Here is a 26080-nt window from a genome sequence, read left to right on the forward strand (position 1 = left end):
TAATCAGACCCTTAACAAGACAGTATTCACAGAATCTACCCGACATATTTACCCAAGGAAGTTAATGCAGAATTCCCATGTACAGGCTATGGGATCGTCCTACTCCTATGCCATACTAATCTCCGTTTTCCTACAGCTGAAGATTCTTTCTCAAACAAACCAGAACACAGAAAAAGAACGACCATCCTGGTGCAAAAATCAATAATTACATACAACATAGACCATTACAGCACAGGAACAGGCCTTTCAGCCCATAATGCTGAGGTGAACCAAATAAATTAGTAATTAAATGGCCAACTAAACTAATCTCTTCTGCTTACATAACGGCCATATCCTCCCATTTTCCTCACATTCATGTGTACATCTAAATGTCTCCTAAAGGTCCCTCCTGTATCTGCCTCTACCACCACCTCAGGCAGCACACTGAAGGCACCCACCACTCTGTTTAAAAAAACCTGCCTCATATCTCCCTTTAAATTTACCCCTCTCACCTTAATTCATGCCCTCTAGTATTAGATGTTTCAACTCTGGGGAAAAAGATGTCTGTCTAGTCTATCTGTCCCTCTCATAATCTTATCAAATCTCTCCTAATAGTTTATAGCTGGTTTGACATCGAAGAAACTCCTGAACTTCAATACTGAGAATTGCTTGCAATCAGCCTTGTCCTTGCCTCATGCAAAGAATGAAACCAATTCTCTCAAAGGAAACTATCATGTCATGTAGGTGGAAACTGTCATGTCATGTAGTCATAAGGGTGGACAAGATGAAACAAACCTCTCATTTATGCACTAGCACAAATTGGTTAAAATCAACTTTGGCTTCAGACTGAAGGAAGCCTCTCAAATCATAGCCTCTACACCACTTAAGTATTCAACTTGTAAACTGGAAGTACAATGTGGAATTGTAAGGCTCAAATCAGGAAAAAAAAAGTGAACCTCAGGCATGTTTGTTTCATACAGACTTGTAGGTAGCAGCGGAAGTAAAGACACCCTCCAGGACTTGACTAGCTATGCACCTTTGTTAAGCTTTGATTGTCCCTCACCCTGCAATTCAGGGTCACATTGCATGCCAGTATTTGCTGATTTTCTGACCTGGGTGTAAAGTTTCAAAATGGAGTCATACAACATGGAAGCAGACGCTTCCGTCCAACCCGTCCATGCCAATCAGGATGCCTACTTGACCTATTAGGCCAGTCTGCTCTATCACTTTATTTTCCATCCCAACTCCATTCTACTGCCTTCTCCTCATAACCTATGATGCCCTTACTGATCAAGAACCTATTCATCTCAACCATCAATGGGAATGAATTCCAGAGATTCACCACCCTCTGGCTAAAGAAATTCTTCCTCACCTGTTCCATTTATTCACACTCTTTGCTTCCTATCAATCAGACAATCCTCTACCCATTTAGTATCTTTCCTGTAATACCTAGTTTAAGCAGCCTCATGTGCAACACCTTCTCAAAGGCCTTCTGAAAATCCAAGTACACAACATCCACTGACTCTCCTTTATCTATCCTGCTTGTTATTTCTTCAAAAATTTCCAGATTTGCCAGACAAGAATTTTCCTTAAGGAAACCATGCTGACGTTGATCTATTTTATCATGTGCCTCCAAGTACCCTGAAATCTCATCCTTAATAATTGGCTCCAACATTTTCTCAACCACTGAGGTCAGACTTACTGACCTATAGTTTCCTTTCTTCTGCCCCTCTCACTTCTTGAAGAGCGGAGTGATAATTGCAATTTTCCAGCCCTTTTGAAGTATTCCATAATCTAGTGATTCTTGAAAAATCACTACTAATGCCTCCACAATCTCTTCAGCTACCTGCATCAGAACCCTGGGGTGCAGATCCCCTTTTATTCCCAATCTTCACCTCTTGCCAATCAGCCAATGCTCTATCCATAACTGTAACACCATGGACTTTTATTTTGTTTAGGAGCCTCATGTTCAGCACCTTGTCATAGGCCTTCTGAAAATAAGACCATAATATCTAGGAGCAGAATTAGGCCATTCAGCCCATTGGGTCTGCTCTGCCATTTCATCATGGCTGATTTTCCTCTCAGCCCTAATCTCCTGCCTTCTTCCTGTATCCCTTCATGCCCTGACTAACCAAGAATCTATCAACCTCTCTGCCTTAAATATACCCAATGACTTGGCCTCCATAGCCAACTATGGCAATGAACTTAAAGAGGGGTAACTTTGAAGGTATGAGACATGAATTAGCTAAGATAGACTGGCAAATGACACTTCAAGGATTGACGGTGGATATGCAATGGCAGGCATTTAAAGGTTGCATGGATGAACTACAACAATTGTTCATCCCAGTTTGGCAAAAGAATAAATCAAGGAAGGTAGTGCACCCGTGGCTGACAAGAGAAATTAGGGATAGTATCAATTCCAAAGAAGTAGCATACAAATTAGCCAGAGAAAGTGGCTCACCTGAGGACTGGGAGAAATTCAGAGTTCAGCAGAGGAGGACAAAGGGCTTAATTAGGAAGGGGAAAAAAGATTATGAGAGAAAACTGGCAGAGAACATAAAAACGGACTGTAAAAGCTTTTATAGATATGTAAAAAGGAAAAGACTGATAAAGACAAATGTAGGTCCCCTGCAAACAGAAACAGGTGAATTGATTATGGGGAGCAAGGACATGGCAGACCAATTGAATAATTACTTTGGTTCTGTCTTCACTAAGGAGGACATAAATAATCTTCCAGAAATAGTAAGGGACAGAGGGTCCAGTGAGATGGAGGAACTGAGCGAAATACATGTTAGTAGGGAAGTGGTGTTAGGTAAATTGAAGGGATTGAAGGCAGATAAATCCCCAGGGCCAGATGGTCTGCATCCCAGAGTGCTTAAGGAAGTGGCCCAAGAAATAGTGGATGCATTAGTGATAATTTTTCAAAACTCGTTAGATTCTGGACTAGTTCCTGAGGATTGGAGGGTGGCTAATGTAACCCCACTTTTTAAAAAAGGAGGGAGAGAGAAACCGGGGAATTATAGGCCGGTTAGCCTAACGTCGGTGGTGGGGAAACTGCTGGAGTCAGTTATCAAGGATGTGATAACAGCACATTTGGAAAGCGGTGAAATGATCGGACAAAGTCAGCATGGATTTGTGAAAGGAAAATCATGTCTGACGAATCTCATAGAATTTTTTGAGGATGTAACTAGTAGAGTGGATAGGGGAGAACCAGTGGATGTGGTATATTTGGATTTTCAAAAGGCTTTTGACAAGGTCCCACATAGGAGATTAGTGTGCAAACTTAAAGCACACGGTATTGGGGGTAAGGTATTGGTGTGGGTGGAGAATTGGTTAGCAGACAGGAAGCAAAGAGTGGGAATAAACGGGACCTTTTCAGAATGGCAGGCGGTGACTAGTGGGGTACCGCAAGGCTCAGTGCTGGGACCCCAGTTGTTTACAATATATATTAATGACTTGGATGAGGGAATTAAATGCAGCATCTCCAAGTTTGCGGATGACACGAAGCTGGGTGGCAGTGTTAGCAGTGAGGAGGATGCTAAGAGGATGCAGGGTGACTTGGATAGGTTGGGTGAGTGGGCAAACTCATGGCAGATGCAATTTAATGTGGATAAATGTGAAGTTATCCACTTTGGTGGCAAAAATAGGAAAACAGATTATTATCTGAATGGTGGCCGATTAGGAAAAGGGGAGGTGCAACGAGACCTGGGTGTCATTATACACCAGTCATTGAAAGTGGGCATGCAGGTACAGCAGGCGGTGAAAAAGGCGAACGGTATGCTGGCATTTATAGCGAGAGGATTCGAGTACAGGAGCAGGGAGGTACTACTGCAGTTGTACAAGGCCTTGGTGAGACCACACCTGGAGTATTGTGTGCAGTTTTGGTCCCCTAATCTGAGGAAAGACATCTTTGCCATAGAGGGAGTACAAAGAAGGTTCACCAGATTGATTCCTGGGATGGCAGGTCTTTCATATGAAGAAAGACTGGATGAACTGGGCTTGTACTCGTTGGAATTTAGAAGATTGAGGGGGGATCTGATTGAAACGTATAAGATCCTAAAGGGATTGGACAGGCTAGATGCAGGAAGATTGTTCCCGATGTTGGGGAGGTCTAGAACGAGGGGTCACAGTTTGAGGATAGAGGGGAAGCCTTTTAGGACCGAGGTTAGGAAAAACTTCTTCACACAGAGAGTGGTGAATCTGTGGAATTCTCTGCCACAGCAAACTGTTGAGGCCAGTTCATTAGCTATGTTTAAAAGGAAGTTAGATATGGCCCTTGTGGCTACAGGGGTCAGGGGGTATGGAGGGAAGGCTGGGTTCTGAGTTGGATGATCAGCCATGATCATAATAAATGGCGGTGCAGGCTCGAAGGGCCGAATGGCCTACTCCTGCACCTATTTTCTATGTTTCTATGTTTCTATGTTTCTAATTCCTGATTCACCACTCTCTGGCTAAAGAAATTCCTCCTCATCTCTGTTCTAAATGGATATCCCTCTATTCTGAGGCTGTGTCCCCTGGTCTTAGGCTCTCTCTCCACATCCACTATCAAGGTCTTTCACCATTCGATAGGTTTCCAATCAGATCACCCGTCATTCTGCTGAATTCTGAGTATATGACAAGCCTTTCAATCCCAGAATTATTTCTGAACCAAATAAACAATATCCACTGACTCTCCTGTCCCTTCACCTATTTTAAGGTCAACTTTAAACTCATGTTTGTGGATTTGATGTTGGAAATGTTTGCTTATTGCCATTGCTCTTATTCTCATGAGTAACTTATCTGTGGAGAGAATTCCAGGAGGCAGTTTGTACAACTACTTTATGGTCTACTGCAGTTTACACTGACATGTTGTGCCAAGAAACAGAAATTGTTAGGTGCATAGTCCACCAAGGCAAGGTGTTTGCCCAGGGTGAGTGAAAAGGAAGCAGGCATCCAAGGGTGCCATGGTGCATTTTTAACACTAGAAATGGCCAGAAGAGTGTGTAGTATGCTTTTAAATCAATTCTTAAACATTTAATTTGGGGGATAATTGCTTTATTTAGAAGTGCAGCAATTGCAGCCACTGATGCCTGGAGGATTTGTTGTGCTCAGTAAGTTCAGCACTTACAGGACATGGTTTACAAGGAGAGGGAGAACCTAAACTCTGTATCTAATAGGAATGAAGGTCAGAAAAACAAAACACAGGCAGTACTTGAAACCTTGGTGGATGCACAAGATCACCAAGGACCGGAGGTTAAATTAACCTTGAAGAAAAAATAGCTTGCTTGTAAGAAAATATAAAAGTACTAAGTGGTTTGATTCTATAATTTCTGCTTTATGCTGGTTGATGTTCTAGATCTCAGTATTGAATGGACTGCACTGGACACAGGCTACTTCATTAAAATATAACCTCTAAGATGACTTGATAGAGGAGCACAAGATGACAGGAGGCATAAGTGGACAGCCAAAGACCTTTTTCCCAAGGCAGAAGAGGCTAATACAAGGGTGCATAATTTCAAGATGACTGGAGGAAGGTATAGGGGTATGTCAGAGGCAAGTTTTTTAAAAAACAACAACAGAGGGTGGTGTGTGCACAGAATGTGCTGCCTAGGGTGATGGTGGAGGCAGATACATTAGGAACATTTGAGAAACTCTTAGATAGGCACATGTATGACAGAAATAAATTATCTTATAGTAGGTTAAAGAGTTGGAACAACATCATGGGGCAAAGGGTGGGTGCTGTGCTGTACTGCTCTATGTTCTATCTCAGGGTGGGCTTACCCACTGCTTTAATGTCTTTCCCCAGCCCCAAGCCCTGTCAGCTTGAAGATGGACAGCGAGACAACGGTAATGATACTAAGGCTTTATAAGGCATTGGTCAGACTGCACTTGAAGTACTGTGAGCAGTTTGGGCCGCTCATCTGTGAAAGGTCGTGCTGGCATTGGAGAGGATGAAGAATAGGAATGAAAGGGTTAACCTATGAGGAGCATTGTGCTTGTATTCACTGGAGTTTAGAAAAATGGGGGGGGGGGAGAATCGCATTGAAGCCTACTGAATATTGAAAGGGCTGACAGAGTGGATGTGCAGAGGATGTTTCCTATAGTGGAATAGTCTAGGACCAGAACAAAGGGACATCTATTTAGAACCGAAATGAGGAAGAATTTCTTTAGCTAGTGGATAATGAATGTGTGGAATTCATTGCCACGGATGGCTGCGGAGGCCAAGTCATTGGGTATATTTAAAATGGAGGTTGATAGATTCCTGACTAATCAAGGTGTGAAAGGTTACGGGGAAAAGGCAAGAGAATGGGGTTGAGAGGGATAATAAATCAGTCTTGATGGATTGGCAGGACAGACTCGATGGGCCAAATAGCCTAATTCTGCTCCAATGTCAGTGGTCTCATGGACTTCTTTTCTGGGCATGTTTGAGAGTTTTAATCTATAAAAATTACAGGATGGAAAAAAAGAATCAATAACCTATTTGGAAAGAGGCCAGTGTTCTTAAAAATAAAGTACACAAGGGTAGCAGAAACAGATGCTGTTTCAACACAGGTTTCAGCGTTCCTGAAGATGTGACTGATAACCGGGAAGGTAGGACCTCCCTTGGGCTAGGGGTTGTTTGGGCAGTTTGACCCTGGTAATAGCACCACTGTGGCTTTGATGTTTTTAAATGTTATTTATTTAATTTTATTTAGAGGTGAAGCACGGAAAAGGCCCTTCTGCCCTTCGAGTCGTGCTGCACAGCCCCCCGCTTTGACCCTAGCCTAATCATGGGACAATTTACAATGACCAATTGCCCTACTAACTGTAATGTTTTTGGACCGAGGGAGGAAACTGGAGAACGCAGAGGAAACCCACGTACTCCATAGGGATGCCGGGATTGAAGTCCAAACTCTGGCACCTTGAGCCGTAATAGCGTTCTGCTAACCGCTATGATATGGTGGTGCCCAAATTTTATTGTCCCAAGCACCCTTGACATGTGAAGATGTCGCTGCTACCCTGTTCAGTAGTGATGAGTGGGGGCTGTGCCTGACGCCTGATGCTGAGGTTGAAGCGCGTTACCTGTCCTGGCAGTCCTCCTTCTGGTGCCTCTCGAGAATGGAGCGTGGGAACTGTTTGAGGCAGAAGCCGCAGTCACTGGGGAGCTCGCTCACCGCCTTTTCCACGGCCAGGTTCCTGCAGCACAGGCTCTTGCTGATCTCGCAGCGGCAGTTCGGGCAGGTAGCCTGCTCCTCCTTCAGCCTGGCATCAGCCAGCAGGTGAATGAAGCAGCCTGCACACATCAAGTGACCATTCGTGCACTGCCGGGCGGAAAGAAAACTTACATTTATACCAGGTTGGACACTGCAGCAAGTCTTTTTTTGATTTTTTTTTGAGTAGGGAGAACAGTGCTGGGAGGAGAAAAAACATTTTTGCATGGCATCCAAACATGACGCATTGTGAAGATCAGGTACAGCACTGACCAACCGATATGCAGCAGATCTTGATGCATTCAAATATCCCACTCTTGCCATGCCTGCACTGTGCCCACTGCCCTGATCCCTCACATCTAGACTGCTGAGCAAGTACCACATGGTGAAGGAACTGAATACTCACTTGGAGAACTGAATAGAGAGCATTTTATACCCTGGTGGCAGGCTTCCACAGTCCACTGAAATGGGGAAAGCTTTTGCCTCCACCTTTATTCGGCAACAAACTGATGACAATATTGTTTAGACATGTATTACAAATTATTACGCTTACGTTCTCCCCACCCCACCCCACACTAATTTATTCAAAGGGCACTGGTAACACTCTCAGGAATCCCTGGGAGCAGGAGTTAGGGGCAGAGGGTGGGTGAAGGTGAAGCAACTCAACTTTGACTGAACCCATTTGCTGCATATCAAATCCCAGCCGCTAGGGACAACTGTTTGCATCACTGATGTTGTCATGGCAACTTTGTAAAAACAGTCAATTCTAATGCTTCAGAAACAGTTTGTTAACAACACTGGCAAACTCTAAACTCAGCTAAAATTATACCAAAACACAAATTCTGTACTTCCTTCCAAAACAAATTAGGTCTTCTCTGGTATGATCCACATTTATAGTGAGAAAGAGGCAAGAGTGGATATCGGACCGCTGGAAAACAATGCTGGAGAGGTAGTAATGGGGACAAAGAAATGGTGGACAAACTGAATAAGTATTTTGCATCGGTCTTCACTGTGGAAGACACTAGCAGTATGTTGGAAGTTCAAGGGCGTCAGGGGTCAGAAATGTGTGAAGTTGCCATTACTAGAGAGATGGTTCTTGGGAAACTGAAGGTAGATAAGTCACCTGAACTAGGTGGTGTACACACCAGGGTTCTGAAAGAGTTGGGTGAAGAGATTGTGGAGGTATTAGAAATGATCTTTCAAGAATCACTAGATTCTAGAACGGTTCCAGAAGACTGGAAAATTGCAAATGCTACTCCACTCTTCAAGAAGGGAGAGAAGCTGAAGAAGAGAAATTATAGGCTAGTTAGTCTGACCTCAGTGGAAAGATGTTAATGTGGTTTCGGAGCAGTTGGGGACCATGATAAAATAGGTCATAGTCAGCATGGCTTCAAGGGAAAATTTTGCCTGACAAATCTGTTGGAATTCTTTGAAGAAATAACAAGCAGGATAGACAAAGGAGAACGTGTTGATGTTGTGTCCTTGGATTTTTAGAAGGGCTTTGACAAGGTGCCATACATGAGGCTGCTTAACAAGCTACGAGCCCATAGTATTACAGCAAAGATTCTAGCATGGATAAAGCTGTGGCTGATTGGCAGGAGGCAAAGAGTGGGAATATAAGAAGCCTTTCTGGTTGGCTGCCAGTGACTAGCGATGTTCTACAAGGGTCTGTGTTGGGACTTGGGTCAATGATTTGGATGATGGAATTGATGGCTTTATTGCCAAGTTTGCGGATGATACAAAGATAGGTAGAGGGCAGGTAGTTTTGAGGAAGTAGAGAGGCTACAGTAGGACTTAGACAAATTAGGAGAATGGGCAATGAAATGGCAGATGGAATACAGTGTCGAGAAGTGTATGGCCATCCACTTTAGTAGAAAAAATAAAAGGGTTGACCACTTTTGAAACTGAAAAGTCTACGGTGTAAAGGGACTTTCAGAACCAAAATATAAAAGCAAGGATGTAATGTTGAGGCTTTATAAAGCACTGGTAAGGCCTCACTTAGAGTATTGTGAGCAGTTTTGGGCCCCTCATCTTAGAAAGGATGACACTGCAGAGGGTTCAAAGGAGGTTCACAAAAATTATTCCAGGATTGAACAGCTTGTTATATGAAGAGCATTTGATGGCTCTGGGCCTGTATTCACTGGAATTCAAAAGAATGAGGGGTGACCTCATTGAAAGCTATGGAATGGTGAAAGGTCCCAGTAGAGTGGATGTGGAGAGGATGTTTCCTGTGGTGGGAGAGTGTAGGATCAGAGGACACAACCTCAGAATACAGGGGTGTCCTCTTAGAACAGAGGTGAAGGGATTTCCTTAGCCAGAGTGGTGAATCTGTGGAACATATTGCCACAGATGGCCAAGTTATTGAATATATTTAAAGTGGAGGTTGATAGGTCCTCAGTTATTGAGGGCCGCATAGGTTACAGGGAGACAGCAAGAGATTGGGGTTGAGAGGGATAAAAAAAAAAGTCACGATGGAATGGTCTGAGTGGCTTAGCTCTGCTGCTTTGTTTCATGGTGTAACTTCATCTGCTTTTGGAGAGTGGGAAGATGTGGGTAGGAATATAAAGCAGCCAAGTGGTCTTCAGCCTTCGGGCAGTTTTATAACATCACAAGGCAGTTAAGTAAAGTTTGTTGGTGGAGCTGAAAGCACTGTCCATTTCACATGTCTCTTCTGGTCAAAAGAGGATACTGCCTGGGAAGTGGTTGGATAGAAGCTTCATGGGAACATTCTCCAATTTCTCTAGGGCAAGCACAACCATGGCTCCCTGTGCTGCCGGGCACAGACCATGTGTGCATTGGGAGAGATATCTCTTGCATTATTGTCAACACCCTGCACGGTCCTGTTCAACAATGAAATCTTAGTCACTTACTAAAACCTTCGCTCAGCAGGGACACAAATAATTTGTGGCAAATTTTAAACTCTGGCATCAGTTTAAAGCAACAGTTTTCATCAACACAAGATTCCAGGGATCACTTGCCTGGACCTCAAAATTTAACACTCCAAAACACTTCCCGCACACTGCAAGATTGGAAGAACACAGAAAGCTAGCCTCTTAACTTTTCTCACCTGCCTATCACCTCCCCCAGGTGCCTCTCCTCCTTCTCTTTCTTCCATCAATCACTCTCCTCTCCCATCACATTTCTTTTTCTCCACTTTCCCATTCACCAGCCTTCACCTTTTATCTTCCAGCTGTACTCCTTCCCCTCCCCACCTTCTTATTCTGACATCTTCCTCTTCCTTTCCAGTCCTGAAGGGCCTCAGCCTGCAATGTCAACTACTTATTCATTTCCATAGATGCTTCCTGACCTGCTGAGTTCCTCCAACCTTTTGTGTGAGGGCAATCTTTCCTTTAGGGCAGGGATTCCCAACCTGGGATCCATGGACCCCTCGGTCAATGGTGAGGGTCCATGGCATAAAATAAAGGTTGGGAGCCCCTGCTTTAGGAGGAGCATTTGAGCTCAGAAGGGCTCACTTAGCAGTTGCACCACAAGAGAAATATTACCAGATGTTTGTTGATACCAATTTATAGGAGTTTGCAAGGAAAGTTATTTCAAGCAAGGTTACCTACCTTCTCTCTCTCATCCTTATCCTCCACATACCTCAGGCCCCATCTAACCTCACTGAAGTCCCTCAGGGGTTCCCTCTCTTAGGCTGTACAAGGGCGCCATGCCACACATCGGTCTGTGGTTCGCTTATCGATGAGCACAGCCTGCAGGGTAGGTTATACTTGCACAGCAGAGGAAAACAATTTTGCGAAAGTTTAATAAAACATTCCAAATGGGGATTAGAAACAGTGAGATACGAGGCTGCATGAGATATGTGGAGGATAACACATTTAAAGAATGAGTTAAACCAGAGTGAAAGACAGTTTTTATTTTCTTCCTCATTCACGTATCCCTCATCTACTTCAGGGTGTGCTTCAGGACGCTAGTAACATGGAGGAGGATAATCTGGATTAAATGTTCAAAATTATATTTCCAGATTATTGTTGTCTAACTGTTAGTACACAAACGAATGAGTCACATTTGCACTTGCACAAGATGAGGAACTGTTGCGGGCTTGTTCTTGCAGAAACAAGGCTCTAGGACAACATCCAGTCACCACCAGTCTACAGGCCATGACAGTCATTGACTGGGGCTATATTATAATTTTTTTTGATAGTTTTGTAACTTTTTCTGCTATCATAATTGTTTGATAGTTGTGTGTGACTGCTGGTTCTGTGTTTTGCACCTTAGCACTGGAGGAACACTGTCTCGTTCAGTTGTATTCATGTGCATGGTTGAACAACAGTTAAATTTTAACTTGGAATGTTTGATGGAGACCTGTATTTACATCCAAAGACAAATACAAAGTTTGTTGCGAACTGCGAAAAGAAGCGGAAGAAAAATAAACTCAAGCTTTCTTCAAACTTATTCCAATGTGTCCAAATACTAATCAATGCAGAGGAGTCATCGTTCAAGTGATCAGTGTAATTGCTCTGGCAAGACTGATGCAGATAAACAAAGGAACAAAGGTCAAACTAGATGACCTGGGCCTTCTTTAGGAAGCTCAGACAGTTGAACCGTTCTTGTTAAATGCTCATGTGGGTGTAATTGAGCAGTACAGGCTTGTTGGGCCAGAAGAACCTGCTGCCATGCTGCATTACTAAACAGTCTAATGTTGAGAAGCAAGGTGACTGCTCTAACATGATCTCTTTAACCTTTAACAATCAAGATTTCAGATACAAGTAGCACACCTCATTAAAGGCAGAACTGGCAACCAAGAGGCAAGGTACTGAATTTCATTTGGTCAAGGAGCAAAATTCTAAGCTTGACGTCAGAGGGAATTGAAGAACTTTTTGGTGAATAATTTTTTGAATGGTTTGTACCATTCACCAGATGCTAAGATAATCTTGAACTCTGACCTGTAGCAGGAAACATGTCTCAAGGAAGAACATCATCCAGCTGAATCATCTACGTAGAAGCTTGGAACTAAGGGTCCATTTTGATCCTTTTAGGCTTTGAAAAAGCGCATAATAGTGACTAAAAGTCTCCAGACACATTTGTATTTGACCCAAAGAAACAATATTCTTTATTCTAGGATTCAACAAGTTGCCACCAGCTTCAAATTATGAAATCCCCACTCCTTGGCATTTCAGCATGGAAACACAGCGATTAGCACAACACTTTACAGAGTAAGCAACCAGGGTTCCATTCCTGCCATTGTCTGTAAGGAACTTGTACATTCTCCCACGACTGAATACGTTTCCTCCAGGTGCTCCTTTTTCTTCCACAGTCCAAAGACTTGCAGGTTAGTAGATTAATTATCACATGGGCGCAATTGGGCGGCTTGGGCTCGTTGGACTAGAAGGGCCTGTTATTGTGTTGCATCTCTACAATTAAAATTAGTTAGTTTTCTCTAGTTCTTAGATTCAGTCATATATATTTGGTCATCTAAAAAGAACTTGGTCACTGCTTGAAGACAAATTTTCAATTGGGAGCAGTTTCTCACTTCCACATCTTCGTTCATGAGCAATAGCTAAAGGTTCTCTGGAACCACGACCGGCTGCTGCTAACCATGTAAATTCTTCAAGACAATGTGATGACTGGAGTGCAACCATCTGACAATAGTCTGGAAGATCATCTCACTCATCTCCCTCATAGCAGCACTCCGACCAGACAAGTTCAAAGGAATAATCTTAAGAGTCCAAGAACAGCGAGACCCAAGGCTGAATGCGCATTACTTTTTGACAACTGCAGGAGTTCAGTAAGCACGCCATTGAAAAGGTAATCATTGCCCTTAGGTAATCCTTAAGGTTGGCCAAGTGGTGAAGGCAGCGGTCTAGTGATCTGAAGGTCACTAGTTCGAGCCTCAGCTGAGGCAGCGTGTTGTGTCCTTGGGCAAGGCACTTAACCACAAATTGCTCTGCGACCACACCGGTGCCAAGCTGTATTGGCCCTAGTGCCCTTCCCTTGGACAACATCAGTGGCATGGAGAGGTGAGACTTGCAGCATGGGCAACTGCCAGTCTTCCATCCAACCTTCCAAGGCGCAAATCCATGGTCTCACGAGACTAACGGATGCCTATAGAATCCTTAAGGTAATCTTTATAGATCATGGGTTAGGCCCCATTTGGAGAACAGGCATCTTGCTTCGGAAACAAATTTTATTAGATTGATCCTGACGATGGAGGACATCACATGCATAGAGGCGAGAGCAGTCGAGTTTGCTTCACGGCAATGGTGGTCAAAGGAAAATTCAAAATCATGCATGTTTTTGATACTGCTTCCGGTGGCCAAAGGAAACAAGATTGTAAAAGAAGAGCTGTTGCAATCCAGAGTTACAGAAACAGATACAATTATAAAACCTTCTAAATGAGCACTGGGTAAATCATTAAAACAAAAACCAGGTCGAAGAAATTTCAGGTTTGCAAAGAGCAGGAGGATAAATTGGTATTCTTGCATAATCAAGAAGAGATGCTGGAAATCCAGAGCAACACACACAAAATATTGGAGGAACTCGGCAGGTCAAGCAGCATCTGTGGAGGGGAATGAACAGACGACATTTCGGGTGAGACCCTTCATCAGGACTGGACAGGAAGGAGGAAAGAAACCAGAATAAGGTGGTGAGGGGAAGGAGTACAAGCTGGAAGGTGAGGGTATTCTTCAATGGGTGCAAATGCACACAAGACTAAAGGCATCCTTCTCTTTTGCATCGTCGTGTAATTTTATGAAGACTAGTGAAAGTAAGGGCTGCGTAAAAGTTGACAGAACTAAGGAACCTCAATAGAATTAAAATCTTATGTCTATTAGCAGGGTCTGCAAGACGTAATAAGTATATTCACTGAAATCATTAATGGCAAGGCAAATCTAAAGTTTGTCAGCCAGAAGCACTGGATCCAAGTTCCAGTTGGTTCAAGGATTGTGGAAGGTTATGGATTCTCCTCTACTGGCAGGCATCTGGCCAATAAATACTGGTCAGAGCTGCAGGTGCTGGACATAGAAAAATTGTGTGGAACTAGGGATCTTGGGAACCCATTCATTCAGCAAGAGTTGCAAATAGAAAGCCGGGCTTTACAAATAATGCCCATTTCTAATCCAGCCATAGGCCAGTCTGACTATCAAGAAATTTAACGCCTGGAAAAAGTTTTCACTTCACTTTAGATTTGGGGTTCAGATGCTGTTGCGGTTTCATCTACACCCAAAGCTGATCAAAATTTATCAAGTCTTCTGATCCTTCGCAAGGAAACTCACCATTGATGATCACCTTTCATCAAAAACAAAGCAGCAAGAATTTTAAGGAACGCCAATGAGATCTTCACTTGAAAAATACAGGCTGTTATGGTCATTTTCTCGTTGTTTCTGTAAAAATTATATTCCAACTCAAACTTCAATGTGAATCAAAACCATTCCAAGTCTGAAAAGTTGGTAGGATCAATAAGCTAGATGTTACATACTAAACCAAAAAATGGGTGACTAATCTTTTACTGCTGCGTAGCACAGTACTGAGGTAGAACTGAGATTTTTTGCTTCACGATTAAACTTCTTTTGGAGGGAAAATTCAGAGATTTTAATTTAGCAATGGGATTAGCCTGAAGTTTACTACAAATAGGTGAATGAGGAAGAAGGTAGTTAGCTGCAATTTGGTCCCTATAAGAAAACCTGGCAAGATGGTTAGAAGTTGCTTGAGACTGTAGTTAGGACAGTTTGTGCTCCATCAAACATGAAAACATTTTTCACAACCCGGTCAGATTTTGGGAATAAAGCTGATGGAATTTAATACTATTAGCAAAATAAAAAATTGTCATCAATAGTTAACAGACAGAAGCACTACTCAGATCACTTCACAGTAACCAGAAAATGTGCTTTTCCACCTCAGGAGGGACCACAGAATTCCAGCTCTCCCTGCAAACCAAAAGCCCATGGCACAGAGTACAATACCGAGAGGGCAACCGTAAGCTCAATGTTAAACTGCACTGTACTGCTGCTGCAAAATTTCACAACATACATCAAGGATAATAAAACTGATTCAGATAAATTTAATTATTCAACCTCATGCACATATTAAACACACATATAACTGCAAAGGTATATTTATTGTGTACTTGGTTATACTGGAGGATGCAGCATTTATACTGCACCGTTATTTCCACACTGAAATAATGTCAAGTTTATTATCAGCTTTAATAGGATAATCTAGCTACTAGTGCTCCTGGATCTATGGAAAGGAATAGAGCTGACTTTTTGAGCAGAGACTGTTCTCGGCCCAAAACATTGACTCTTTATTCATTTCCATAGATGCTGCCTGACAGGCTGAGTTCCTCCAGCATTTTGCGTGTTCCTCTGGATTTCCAGCATCTGCAGAATCTCGTGCTATTACTGTCCCTGAAATGAAGGCTTGTGTGGAAATATTTTTCCTTATTTACAGAAAAGACCTGAGGTAAATTGTATTTACCACACATGATTTACCACAAATATTTTGCATTATTTACAACAGGTATCAATAGTAATTCAAGTGGAGGTTGCAGATGGGCCTGAAAATCTAAATGAAAATAAAACCTTAAAAAAAATCAACATAATAAAGGTACTAAGCTCAATTTGAGACAACAGCCCTTTAGTGCACATACTTTGATCACTGCTGTTTTAGTAAAAACTTCCATCCATTGTCCTTGAATTCCTATTCCTGACCATCTCAGGAACACAGTTGGGTCTTGGATCATTTTAAGAGACTAAAGAACAATTTACATTATCTCACTGGACAATGTGGATATCCAAGGTAGAAAAGCTCTCACATTCCGCATATACAAGTCACACCGACAGCAAAGCTCTGAGAAAGACCGCGGCTTGCTAAAAACAGTTGCAGGGTATTGTCTTCACTCAAAACAAGACAATAGGACCAGAGGGCACAACCTCACAAATGCCCCTTTAGAACAGAGATGAGGATGAATTTCCTTTGTTGGACAGTGGTGAATCTGTGGAATTCATTGCCACAGACCGCTGTGGAGACCAAGTCAATAAGTATACAGTGTCTATAATAAGTATTCACCCCCCCCTCCCTTTGAAAGTTTTCATATTTTATTGTTTTACCACATTGAATCACAGTGGATTAATTTGTCTTTTTTAACACTGATCAACAGAAAAAAAAACTGTGCCAAAGTGAAAACAGATCTCTACAAAGTGATCTAAATTAATTACAAATATAAAACAAAAAATATTTGATTGTATAAGTATTCACCCCCTTTAATATGACACACCAAATCACTGGTGCCGCCAGTTGGTTTTAGAAGTCACATAATTAGTTAAATGGAGATCACCATGTGCAGTCAAGATGTTTCAATTGATTGTAGTAAAAATACACCTGTATCTGGAAGGTCCAACTGCTGGTGAGTCAGTATTTTAACCTACACCATGAAGACAAAAGAACACTCCAAGCAACTCCACGAAAAGGGTATTGAAAAGCACAAGTCAGGAGATGGATGCAAAAATATTTCCAAGTGACTGAATATCCCTTGGAGTGCAGTTAAGTTGATCATTGAGAAATGGGAAGATTATGGCACAGCTGTAAATCTGCCTAGAGCAGGCCGTCCTCAAAAACCGACCTTACAGGAGGATTAGGGAGGGAGGCCACCAAGAGACCCATGACAACTCTGAAGGAGTTACAAGCTTCAGTGGCTGAGATGGAAGAGACAGCGCGTACAACAACTGCTGCCCAGGTGCTTCACCAGTGGCAGCTTTATAGGAGTGTGGCCAAGAGAAAGCCACTGTTGAAAAAAACTCAACACGAAATCTCAGCTAGAGTTTGCCAGAAGGTATGTGGGAGATTCTGAAGACAGCTGGAAGAAGGTTCTATGGTCTAATGAAACCAAAATTGAGCGTTTTGGCTATCAGACTAAACTCTATGTTTGACGTTAAGCCAAACACCACACATCATCAAAAACACACCATCCCTACCATGAAGCATGGTGGTGGCTGCATCATGCTGTGGAGATACTTCACTGCAGCACGCTCTGGAAGGCTTGTGAAGGTAGACGGCAAAATGAACGCAGCAAAATACAGGGAAATCCTGGAGGAAACCCTGATGCACTCTGCAAGAGAACTGCGACTTGGGAGAAGATTTATCTTCCAGCAAGACCCCAAACATAAAGCCAAAGCTACACAGGAATGGCTTAAAAACAATAAAGTTAATGTCCTGGAGTGGCCAAGTCAGAGTCCAGACCTCTATTCAATTGAGACTTTGAGGCTAGATTTGAAAAAGGCTGTTCACTCACGATCCCCATGCAACCTGATGGAGTTTGAGCAGTTTTGTAAAGAAGAATGGGGAAAAATTGCAGCACCCAGATGCGTAAAGCCATCCACACAACTCAAGGCTGTAATTGCTGTCAAAGGTGCATCTACTAAATACTGACTTGAAGGGGTAAGTATGCAATCAATTATTTTGTGTTTAATAATTGTAATTTAGACCAATTGTAGAAATTTGTTTTCTCTTTGACACAAGAGTCTTTTCTGTAGATCAGTGTCAAAAAAGCCAAATAAAGTTCATTGTGATTCAATGTTGGAAAACGAAAAAACACGAAAAGTTCCAAGGGGGTGAACACTTTTTGTAGGCACTCTGCAAAGTGGAGATTGACAAGTTCGTGATTATTGAGGGTGTCAAAGGTTACAGGAAGAAGTCAGGAGAATGGGGTTGAGGAGGGAGGGGGTAATAAATCAGCCATGATCAAATGGCAGAGCAGACTCACTGCGCCAAATGGCCCAATCTGTCTTATGGTTTTAATCATTCAGAAGCTACACAGAAAGGTCTTTAGAGAATATATAAAGAATTCAATTATTTGTGATACTAGAGGCAATTCTGTAGATGTGGTGAGAGCAAGGTTCCCGCAACCTTTTTGTCAGACTGATCTAAAGTTTTACAACCAATCTAACAATCTCTATTTTCAGGATCTTCTCCGTGGATTGTCACCTTGTCCTGGTGGAGAAGCTTGTGTGGTCCTGTGATCCCGACAGCAATGGCATCTGGAGCTATGGGCCTGGTAGGGTCACCCATGGCGGTGAGATCGAGGGTGAGGTCCCTGACAAAGAACAGTCCAACCAAGACCTCAACGGTGGAACAGGCGGACGAAGTTACTTCAAAACGGTGGAACAGGCGGACGAAGTTACTTCAAACTCAACGGCTGTGAAGGCGGGTGGAGGCTGCAACAAATCCATCAGCTCCAATCGTCGTGGTTTCCACGCCATTGGAATCAGTTGGTTGATTTGTGAAGTATCGTGTGCTTCTTGGAGTGCAACATCAAGTACATGTTAAACAAATACACGCACAGGTGTCTTTACACTGTGGGCCACTTCTTCAGAACGAAGACCGTCATCCTCGACCTCGAGGGATAGCCACGACGATGATTTTCAGGATGGTAAGACATGCCCTGACTTTGGAAGAAAACGAGCACTAACACATTTGTTACACTTCTTACTTCAAACTGAAGCTGGCCATCTTCATGGGCCCTGGAACCTCTGAGATCCAACTGAAAGCTGGAGGTATATCAGCCAGATTTCCAAGTCACTGCAGAAAGGATCATCAGGATCTCCCTCCCTCCCATTGTGAAATTTACCAGGAGCATTGTAGACAAAGGGCCTGAAGCATTGTTGAGGATCCCTACCACCCATCCCATAATCTCTCTGAGCCACTACCGTCAGGAAGGAGGTACAGGTGCATCAGGACTAGAACTACCAGACTGCGTAACAGCTTCTTCCCTCAGGCTGTGAGACTAATGAATACCCTGCTACCATCCAGGTCTCATCACTGGGACAGTGAGCTATTTACCCGTGCTGTGCAATACTTGCACTTTGAATTATATTTTATTAACTTATTTGTGGTAGTATTTTGTTTTTGTGCTGTGTGCACTATATGTTTTGTGGGTCCACCATAGCCCAGAAGAACACTGTTTCATTTGGTTATATGTATGTAGAGTCAGATGACAATAAATTTGAACTTGAACTAGATACCTTCCAAGAGGATGACAATCTGGTTGTGGTTTGGGGCTTGCGTGTCTCAATGGCCCGGAGAGCTATGTGGCCAGAGTCAGGGCTTCATTCTTTGGCTCTTGCCAAACAGGTCAAATCGTAGGGGCCAGACTAAGAGCGGTCCTCCAAGTTCGGGAGTTCAGCTCAGGGCTAACAACCCTGACTGGTAAAACAAAACTGTTAAAGAAACAGCAGTGATGAATTCTTTACATCTGAGTGTAAAGACAGACAGATAGAAGACCTTCAGTGCTGCCCTAAATCCCAGCAGGTGTAAGCAAGCAAACTTAATATCAAAAGGATTGTAGTATCAAACTATATTTCCAAATTCAAGACTGCAGTTTTATTAGAGTTAAACACTCCCTCAGATTTTTGAGATTATTAATCAGCAACACAAGATTCCATTTGATGCAAGCTTTTCTATGGTAAAATGTGTTCTAGACGGCTGGGAGAAAATCCAGATTAAAGCAGTCTGAAGTTTGGGGGTTGGTTGGAAATACTGGACAGCACAGTAGTGTAGCAGTTAGCATAAAGCTCAACAGCACCAGGCACCCGAGTTCAATTCCCGCTGCTCCCTGTGTACGTACTCCCTGTGACCGTGTGGTTCCCCATCCTATTCCAGCCCTCCGGTCTCCTTTCCTGGACTCCTCCCACAGGATTGTACAGTTCCCATCTGCCCAGCCTACTTATTGCATTCCATCTTCCCCTTCCTTTCCTGTCAGATTCCATCATACTGCCTCCACCCATCACCTCTGTCCTCACTATGTTTGGCTAATCAACCTCTAGTTCCCCATTTTCTCATCTCTACCCTGTCTTCTTCTCTACTGTTTGGGTGAGGCTAACCACAAACCCAATGGTCAGCAGCTCATATTCCACCCCATGGTACGAACACTGAATTCTCCAACTTCAGTTAAACTAGACGTTCTGTGTCCTTTCCTTTCTCCTGATGCACCTCGTTCCTCCCAGTCCCACCTGGGCGCTCTGCTTTCCTCCTACATACAGCTAGGAGTTAGTAAGTTACACTGGTACTGGAAACACCAACATAACATGCAGGCTGCCCTAGACACATTCTCGACTGTGTTGTTCATTGACACAAAATGATACATTTCACAACATTTCGATGTCCATGCGACACAATGCTAAACTTTAAGAATGAGAATTATATTACGTTGAAAATAGGAAAGATTCTGTACCTAATTTTGCAAAAACAAAACAGGTAGGTTTTCCAGTCTCAAAGAACATTGATTAGTTATCATCTCAATGAAGAAAAGGTCAAGGTGAAGAAACTAGCTCTTCCTGACAAGCATGTGCCTGGAGGTTTCACTGCTGTCACATGTAATCACCATTATCTTAAGCCCAACAGCCAAATACAATAGTGTACTGAGTGGCAGAGTAGTGTAGTGGTTAGCGCAATGCTTTACAGTGCTAGTGACACAGGTTCAATTCCCACTGCTGCCTGTATGGAGTTTGTACGTTCTCCCCGTGACTGTGTGGGATTTCACATTTCCTCCCACAGTTCAAAGACGTATGGGTTAGTTAGTAACTTGTGGGCATGCTGTACCAGAAATTACACATTTCACTGTTCAATCGATATGACAAATAAAGCTAATCTTTACCTTCAAGAACAGAAGTATATATTACATTGAAAACATGTAATGTTCATAATGTTATGAACCTAATTTTGCAAAAAAAATTCTTCCAGTTCTGAGAATCATTGACTGTTGGTCAAAGCAAAGAAACTGCAGTTCACCAGTAACCGGGTGGCCAGCTCATTCCGTAGCCCCCTCACCGGTAACCGAGTGGCCAGCTCATTCCATAGCCCCCTCGCCGGTAACCCGCTGGCCAGCTCATTCCGTAGCCCCCTCGCCGGTAACCGGGTGGCCAGCTCATTCCGTAGCCCCCTCGCCGGTAACCCGCTGGCCAGCTCATTCCGTAGCCCTCGCCAGTAACCGGGTGGTCAGCTCATTCCGTAGCCGCCTCGCCAGTAACCGGGTGGTCAGCTCATTCCGTAGCCCTCGCCGGTAACCGGGTGGCCAGCTCATTCCGTAGCCCTCGCCGGTAACCGGGTGGCCAGCTCATTCCATAGCCCCCTCGCCGGTAACCCGCTGGCCAGCTCCTTCCGTAGCCCTCGCCAGTAACCGGGTGGTCAGCTCATTCCGTAGCCCCCTCGCCAGTAACTCGGTAGCCCGCTTAACCGAGTGGCCAGCTCATTCCATAGCCCCCTCGCCGGTAACCCGCTGGCCAGCTCATTCCGTAGCCCCCTCGCCGGTAACCGGGTGGCCAGCTCATTCCGTAGCCCCCTCGCCAGTAACCGGGTGGCCAGCTCATTCCGTAGCCCTCGCCAGTAACCGGGTGGTCAGCTCATTCCGTAGCCGCCTCGCCAGTAACCGGGTGGTCAGCTCATTCCGTAGCCCTCGCCGGTAACCGGGTGGCCAGCTCATTCCGTAGCCCTCGCCGGTAACCGGGTGGCCAGCTCATTCCATAGCCCCCTCGCCGGTAACCCGCTGGCCAGCTCCTTCCGTAGCCCTCGCCAGTAACCGGGTGGTCAGCTCATTCCGTAGCCCCCTCGCCAGTAACTCGGTAGCCCGCTCATTCCGTAGCCCTCGCCGGTAACCGGGTGGCCAGCTCATTCCGTAGCCCCCTCGCCAGTAACTGGGTGGCCAGCTCATTCCGTAGCCCTCGCTGGTAACCGGGTGGCCAGCTCATTCCGTAGCCCCCTTGCCAGTAACCGGGTGGCCAGCTCATTCCGTAGCCCTCGCCGGTAACCGGGTGGCCAGCTCATTCCGTAGCCCCCTCGCCGGTAACCGGGTGGCCAGCTCATTCCGTAGCCCTTGCCGGTAACCGGGTGGCCAGCTCATTCCGTAGCCCTCGCCGGCAACCGGCTGGCCAGCTCATTCCGTAGCCCTCGCCGGCAACCGGCTGGCCAGCTCATTCCGTAGCCCCCTCGCTGGTAACCGGGTGGCCAGCTCATTCCGTAGCCCCCTCGCCAGTAACCGGGTGGCCAGCTCATTCTGTAGCCCTCGCCGGTAACCGGGTGGCCAGCTCATTCCGTAGTCCTTGCCGGTAACCGGGTGGCCAGCTCATTCCGTAGCCCTTGCCGGTAACCGGGTGGCCAGCTCATTCCGTAGTCCTTGCCGGTAACCGGGTGGCCAGCTCATTCCGTAGTCCTTGCCGGTAACCGGGTGGCCAGCTCATTCCGTAGCCCCCTCGCTGGTAACCGGGTGGCCAGCTCATTCCGTAGCCCCCTCGCCAGTAACCGGGTGGCCAGCTCATTCCGTAGCCCTCGCCGGCAACCGGGTGGCCAGCTCATTCTGTAGCCCCCTCGCTGGTAACCGGGTGGCCAGCTCATTCCGTAGCCCCCTCGCCAGTAACCGGGTGGCCAGCTCATTCCGTAGCCCTTGCCGGTAACCGGGTGGCCAGCTCATTCCGTAGCCCCCTCGCCGGTAACCGGGTGGCCAGCTCATTCCGTAGCCCTTGCCGGTAACCGGGTGGCCAGCTCATTCCGTAGCCCTCGCCGGCAACCGGGTGGCCAACTCATTCCGTAGCCCCCTCGCTGGTAACCCGGTGGCCAACTGAGAGGTGATTAGTTCTTTGCCACACCCGAGTTTGTTTAAAAGTAACTAAACAAAAGACTCTGCATCAATTCCAACCATATATATATATATATATATATACAATGCTTCAACCTTTCTGAAATAGCCCACTTCATCTTCAAAGAGGAGCCTCTTGCCAGTGCCAATTTTGGTCCAAATATTCACAATCACATGACTCAAACAGTGGTGATAAAACTCTTAAAATAACCAGTATCGTGACCAAATGATTGAGGCTTCATAAGTTACTGGTTAGACCACATTTGGAGTACTGTGAGCAATCTGGGCCTCATATCTAAGAAAGGATGTGCTGGCATTGGAGAAGGTCCAGAGATGGCTTATGAGAAAAATCCTGGGGATGAAAGGGTTAATGCTTGAGGAACATTTGATGATTCATGGTATGTACTTGCAGTAGTTAAAAATGAGGGGGAATCTCATTGAAACCAATCAGGAAAAGCCTAGATAAACTGGACATGGAGAGGATGGTTCCTTAAGGGAGGGAGTCTGGGACCAGAGGGCACAGCCTCAGAATATAATAACATACTATTTATTGCTTATTTATTATTTTGTTTTTCTTTTTGTATTTGCACAGTTTGCCAGTTTTTGCTAGAGTGAAAATGGAAGCCAGTCGATTTCAGGACAAGGAAACACTGTAGAAACATAGAAAATAGGTGCAGGAGTAGGCCATTCGGCCCTTCGAGCCTGCACCGCCATTTATTATGATCATGGCTGATCATCCAACTCAGAACCCTGCACCAGCCTTCCCTCCATATCCCCTGATCCTCGTAGCCACAAGGGCCATATCTAACTCCCTCTTAAATATAGCCAATGAACTGGCCTCAACTGTTTCCTGTGGCAGAGAATTCCACAGATTCACCACTCTCTGTGTGAAGAAGTTTTTCCTAATCTCAGTCCTAAAAGGCTTCCCCCTTATCTTCAAACTGTGACCCCTCGTTCTGGACTTCCCCAACATCGGGAACAATCACCCTGCATCTAGCCTGTCCAATCCCTTTAGGATTTTATACGTTTCAATCAGATCCCCCCTCAATCTTCTAAATTCCAACGAGTACAAGCCCAGTTCATCCAGTCTTTCTTCATATGAAAGTCCTGCCATCCCAGGAATCAATCTGGTGAACCTTCTTTGTACTCCCTCTATGGCAAAGATGTCTTTCCTCAGGTTAGGGGACCAAAACTGCACACAATACTCCAGGTGTGGTCTCACCAAGGCCTTGTACAACTGCAGTAGTACCTCCCTGCTCCTGTACTCGAATCCTCTCGCTATAAATGTCAGCATACCATTCGCCTTTTTCACCGCCTGCTGTACCTGCATGCCCACTTTCAATGACTGATGTATAATGACACCCAGGTCTCGTTGCACCTCCCCTTTTCCTAATCGGCCACCATTCAGATAATAATCTGTTTTCCTATTTTTGCCACCAAAGTGGATAACTTCACATTTATCCACATTAAATTGCATCTGCCATGAATTTGCCCACTCATCTAACCTATCCAAATCACCCTGCATCCTCTTAGCATTCTCCACACAGTTAACACTGCCGCCCAGCTTCGTGTCATCCGCAAACTTGGTGATGCTGCATTTAATTCCCTCATCCAAGTCATTAATATATATTGTAAACAACTGGGGTCCCAGCACTGAGCCTTGCAGTACCCCACTAGTCACTGCCTGCCATTCTGAAAAGGTCCCGTTTATTCCCACTCTTTGCTTTCTGTCTGCTAACCAATTCTCTATCCACATCAATACCTTACCCCCAATACTGTGTGCTTTAAGTTTGCACACTAATCTCCTGTGTGGGACCTTGTCAAAAGCCTTTTGAAAATCCAAATATACCACAACCACTGGTTCTCCCCTATCCACTCTACTAGTTACATCCTCAAAAACTTCTATGAGATTCGTCAGACATGATTTTCCTTTCACAAATCCATGCTGACTTTGTCCGATGATTTCACCGCTTTCCAAATGTGCTGTTATCACATCTTTGATAACTGACTCCAGCAGTTTCCCCACCACCGACGTTAGGCTAACCGGTCTATAATTCCCCGGTTTCTTTCTCCCTCCTTTTTTAAAAAGTGGGGTTACATTAGCCACCCTCCAATCCTCAGGAACTAGTCCAGAATCTAACGAGTTTTGAAAAATTATCACTAATGCATCCACTATTTCTTGGGCTACTTCCTTAAGCACTCTGGGATGCAGACCATCTGGCCCTGGGGATTTATCTGCCTTCAATCCCTTCAATTTACCTAACACCACTTCCCTACTAACATGTATTTCGCTCAGTTCCTCCATCTCACTGGACCCTCTGTCCCCTACTATTTCCAGAAGATTATTTATGTCCTCCTTAGTGAAGACAGAACCAAAGAAAATTATTCAATTGGTCTGCCATGTCCTTGCTCCCCATAATCAATTCACCTGTTTCTGTCTGTAGGGGGCCTACATTTGTCTTTACCAGTCTTTTCCTTTTTACATATCTGTAAAAGCTTTTACAGTCAGTTTTTATGTTCCCTGCCAGTTTTCTCTCATAATCTTTTTTCCCCTTCCTAATTAAGCCCTTTGCCCTCCTCTGCTGAAGTCTGAATTTCTCCCAGTCCTCAGGTGAGCCACTTTTTCTGGCTAATTTGTATGCTTCTTCTTTGGAATTGATACTATCCCTAATTTCTCTTGTCAGCCACGGGTGCACTACCTTCCTTGATTTATTCTTTTGCCAAACTGGGATGAACAATTGTTGTAGTTCATCCATGCAACCTTTAAATGCTTGCCATTGCATATCCACCGTCAATCCTTTAAGTGTCATTTGCCAGTCTATCTTAGCTAATTCACGTCTCATACCTTCAAAGTTACCCCTCTTTCAGTTCAGAACCTTTGTTTCTGAATTAACTACGTCACTCTCCATCTTAATGAAGAATTCCACCATATTATGGTCCCTCTTACTCAAGGGGCCTCTCACGACAAGATTGCTAATTAACCCTTCCTCATTGCTCAAAACCCAGTCTAGAATAGCCTGCTCTCTAGTTGGTTCCTCGACATGTTGGTTCAAAAAACCATCCCACATACATTCCAAGAAATCCTCTTCCTCAGCACCTTTACCAATTTGGTTCACCCATTCTACATGTAGATTGAAGTCACCCATTATAACTGCTGTTCCTTTATTGCACACATTTCTAATTTCCTGTTTAATACCATCTCCAACCTCACTACTACTGTTAGGTGGCCTGTACACAACTCCCACCAGCGTTTTCTGCCCCTTACAATGGTATTTTCCTCAAGGTTACCCATCACAAAATATATACAATCATTTAAGTACAACAGGAACAAATCTTGTCACTTAAGTTTACT

The 26080-nt window shown here is 44.4% G+C and overlaps 1 protein-coding gene across 2 annotated transcripts in view; it reads right to left on the reverse strand.

Moving 5' to 3' along the window:
* zftraf1 (zinc finger TRAF-type containing 1) overlaps nt 1–26080 on the reverse strand; it is a 163168-nt gene that overhangs the window by 64293 nt on the left and 72795 nt on the right. For both annotated transcript variants that reach the window (XM_063044679.1, XM_063044678.1), the window contains exon 2: nt 7021–7259. In XM_063044679.1, the coding sequence (XP_062900749.1) occupies nt 7021–7241 (221 nt within the window). In that variant the 5' untranslated portion in view covers nt 7242–7259. The remainder of the gene's footprint in view (nt 1–7020; nt 7260–26080) is intronic.

This window comes from Mobula hypostoma, chromosome 3 (assembly GCF_963921235.1).
Source record: "Mobula hypostoma chromosome 3, sMobHyp1.1, whole genome shotgun sequence".
NCBI classification, from domain to species: domain Eukaryota; kingdom Metazoa; phylum Chordata; class Chondrichthyes; order Myliobatiformes; family Myliobatidae; genus Mobula; species Mobula hypostoma.